The sequence below is a fragment of the Arachis ipaensis genome, chromosome B01 (genome assembly GCF_000816755.2).
Source record: "Arachis ipaensis cultivar K30076 chromosome B01, Araip1.1, whole genome shotgun sequence".
Lineage (NCBI taxonomy): Eukaryota > Viridiplantae > Streptophyta > Magnoliopsida > Fabales > Fabaceae > Arachis > Arachis ipaensis.
This window is the reverse complement of record NC_029785.2, coordinates 136,359,072-136,362,755: the sequence shown is the minus strand read 5'-3', so window position 1 is coordinate 136,362,755 and position 3,684 is coordinate 136,359,072. Positions and strand designations below refer to the sequence as shown.

The window sequence follows — 3,684 nt, the reverse complement described above, 5'->3', positions numbered from 1 at the left end:
CCGCTTCTTCCTCACACCATTTTCCATCTCTAAGGACCTGCAACCACATTGCATTTAGAGTTCATAATCATTTATATTTATTTTTCAACAATTGAGATGTAAAAGCTCTCCTTTTCATGAGTATGGTTAGTTTAAATAGACACATTAACTAAACGTATCTCTCGGAGTACAAATTCAATAAGCATGAAAGTATTTGAATTGATTACCTTAGTCTTGGGAGCAAGTCCAGCCATAAGAGCAGCAGCAGCATTTCCAGCATTGTTTTCTTCAATGAAACTGATGGTGGAGTTAATAAACAACAAGCAAATGATACCAACGAAATCTTGCCAATCCGGAGGCTTGCTTTCACCATTTGCAAGTACAATAGCCATGATAGCTGCAGCTTCCATGACCCATGACAGGGGATTCCACATGAACCCAAGAAACTTGAGGAGTTTGCTTTCCTACATACAACATTGAAATTTGCTTCCATCAGCAAATGCACTTAGCAACTGTGTGTTAGAAAAGTATTACTTTAGGCAAATGTATCATAAGGAAGGAACCTTCTTCTCTTCTAGCTTGTTTGGGCCAAATATTTGAAGCCGATTGGCTCCTTCGTCCGATGACAAACCTTCTCTCGAACATTTCAGTTGCTGGAACACTTCCTCAATAGGAATACGCTCCTGTAATGATTATAAGCGAACAAGTGATGTTATAAAATTGGATTGGATTCCTTAAACAGATACCCTGCATCTGCATGTCCCCCTCCTCAACAAATAATGCTACATTCTTAGTCACTTCAAGATTCATGATTATACAAGCATAATTGCATACTCTAGTTTTTAATATACATGCATAACATGATAGCTTTAAGCTTTCTATTTACTTATATCAACCCTTACTTATTGGTACATAGGCATGTGTCAGTGTGTCACGTTTTAATGATAATGAATAAGATGTGAATAGATGAGAAAATGTATTTGGCTGTGAAGACGGTGTTATGAACGAAGAATTGAAAGCGTTGACTATAGAGCACCCTAAACTATTACTGTGTCAGTGTCAGACGAGACAGAGCAACCGTCCCTGGCCTCCACGTGAAAAAGTGCCTCCAACAGCTTGCACCACTAAGGACCTGTTTGGTTTACATTTTACTTCACCACACCTTGAATCAATTACCCTATTCCCTAGATCTCACGAATAATTAACACAGTCCATAATTAACCCACTAGTACGAATTTAATATATTGAGAATTAAGAGAATTGTATAATATAGGAGTTTTAAAGGGCAAAGTGGAGAAATAAAAAATAACGGGAAAATTAGTGAATAAAATAAATAAATAAATAAATATAGAAAAAGCTGTGGTCCCTGACTGGGACTGAGGGGCGTTAAATAAAAAGAGTTAATAATAAAGATGGTGGGAGGGGCGGCCAGACATGAGGAAAAGGTGAAAGTACCACGGAAAAGTACTTTTAAAATTCCTGAAAACCAAACAAGGCGCAGACACAGAAAGAGACAGACGAAAAATAATCTTCACAGCTTGGACGAATGAGAAAATTTGATTCGTATTCAAAACCGTATACTTTCTGTCCCCTCATCGATCCAAACAAAAGGAAAGAGCATACAACTACTCCATCTATCTCTACGGTTATGGACTCTTGCTTTTGGAATCAACGCTCGCTTAGCTTTCACACCGTATGTATGTATGTATGTATGCATTTGCCTACGACCTACGTACGTCAGCTCTACAACTCTTATACGGATGCAGATCGGAGCGAGGAAAATAATAATCGTTAAGAAATCTCAAGTTCTCAGAGACTTGCGTTGAAACTTGAAATTTTCAAAAGCACATAGCAGTAACAGAATTTGCAGAGAAAAAGAAAATGCAGAAAACAAAAGGAGAGAGTATGTGAAGGAAAGAATATATGAATATACCAAATCAACAGTCTCGTTCTTGATCTCCTCTAGGGTGATTGCCGCCATTGAAGGAAGGAATTGGAGGAAGCAAAATTAAAGGAGGATTGTGAGCTAACCCAGAATGCAAAGGTCTTTATATATATACGCTGGTGAGTGGTGAGTGGCGAATGCAAATTGCGAATGCGAAGCCCAACGGGTGTGTGTTTCTCTCTCCTCTATACCGGTGACTTGTCGGTTGCGGCTTCCTGGTTGACGCTGATGGGGTCCACACCTTTTGACTCTCTTGTAGTTCATTACCTCACATGAGTTGTGAGTTGTGACTTCAGGTCACTAGGGTTTTTCTTAGTTATAACTTGTACTACTTGTATTCGTATTTCTTATTTAGACTTTTTTTTTTTTTGTATTTCAGTTTTTCTCTTCTCAAAAAGGAAAAATCTTTTTAGAACAAAATTAAATGTTTATATAGTTTATTTTTACTGCTTTCTCCCCCGAATAATTATAGGATGATTGTAATTTTATATTCTACATTTATGTCCTGGGATTTGTTACTATATATTAATATATAATCAATTTACCATATTATCATTATTATCTTATCATAATTGAATGTTGAAAAGTTTTAAAATTCTTGTGAATCTCACGAAATAAATGAAAATATCTATGAGATTTTAAAACTATATTTCTACAATATTAATACAATCACTCTTTAGTCTACTATTTTTAAGGATAAGATTTTATTAGATTTTTTTATTAAATTTTAAGATACTAATATTATACTTGAAGAAAAAAAACTAATGCAAATTATATATGTCATATATTTCTAACATTTTAACTAGATTTGATCTCTTTTCATTTTATACATTATTTATGTTTTGATTCATTTTAAAATTTTAGATGTGAATATATTATGCATATCGGTGGACAAAATAAGCGGGACAAACAAATCTGAAAACACGCTAACAGGTAGAGAACCTCGAAGCCTCCCTCATTCTTTTTCATTTTTTTGTTCATGAAAATTATATTTTGATTATTATGAGGGAAAAAAAAAAGGAAAAAGACTTTAAGTACGTGAGCCCCACAATAATATGATTAAAAAAGAACGTTAAAAGCAATATCAATAGGAATAGGAATGGGATTTAGGAACTTTGGGCTGAGAATTCAGGTTCCAATAAAAATCGACAAATTTCCATATAAGAAATGTTTATATTTTAAAATGTTTTTGAAATTATAGATATAGTTAGCAATAAGGCCCCAGAAATCCTGATGAAAATTGCCTGCGGGTGTTCTCAGTTTCAGCTTTCTGCTCGCGCTACCCACTTGCCGGTTGCTCAATTTTGCATTTCTTCCACACCGTTGATCTTTCCAACGTCTGCGATTGACTAATACTAGGGATCACATGTGGTCAAGCTCACGGTTAGCCTCCTCTTCGGCGGCTTCATTCCCCACCCCCTTTGGTGCCAAACCCGGTCAAAGCAAACCCTATATAATATATAAATTTGGGAAATTACTTATAAAACACGTACTAATACTTAACCTTTTTGACTTTGACACAAATCTTTAACTAACCCTTTCTCTAATTCCTTTAATTTGGGAGTTTGCTTCTTTTACTATTTATTTAGTTGTTAGAAAAAATTATTGTAAAAGACTGTTAAAAAGATTTAATTATTAAAATAGATTTTTAATATTAAAATTATTAAAAAGGATTAAATTTTTTTATAATATTTAATAAAAAAATAAAATTTTTTATAAAAAGATAAATATATTTTTAATATTTTTATTTATTTTTTAAA

The 3,684-nt window shown here is 33.9% G+C and overlaps 1 protein-coding gene across 1 annotated transcript in view; it reads right to left on the bottom strand.

Annotated features, from left to right (window-relative positions):
• The window catches only part of LOC107642569 (plasma membrane ATPase 4), a gene marked incomplete in the record, with an annotated part of 5,922 nt that extends 3,875 nt beyond the window's left edge, over window positions 1–2,047 (bottom strand). Inside the window, 4 exon segments of the mRNA XM_016345967.2 lie at window positions 1–37; window positions 207–443; window positions 543–662; window positions 1,913–2,047. Coding sequence (XP_016201453.1) covers window positions 1–37; window positions 207–443; window positions 543–662; window positions 1,913–1,960 — 442 coding nt within the window.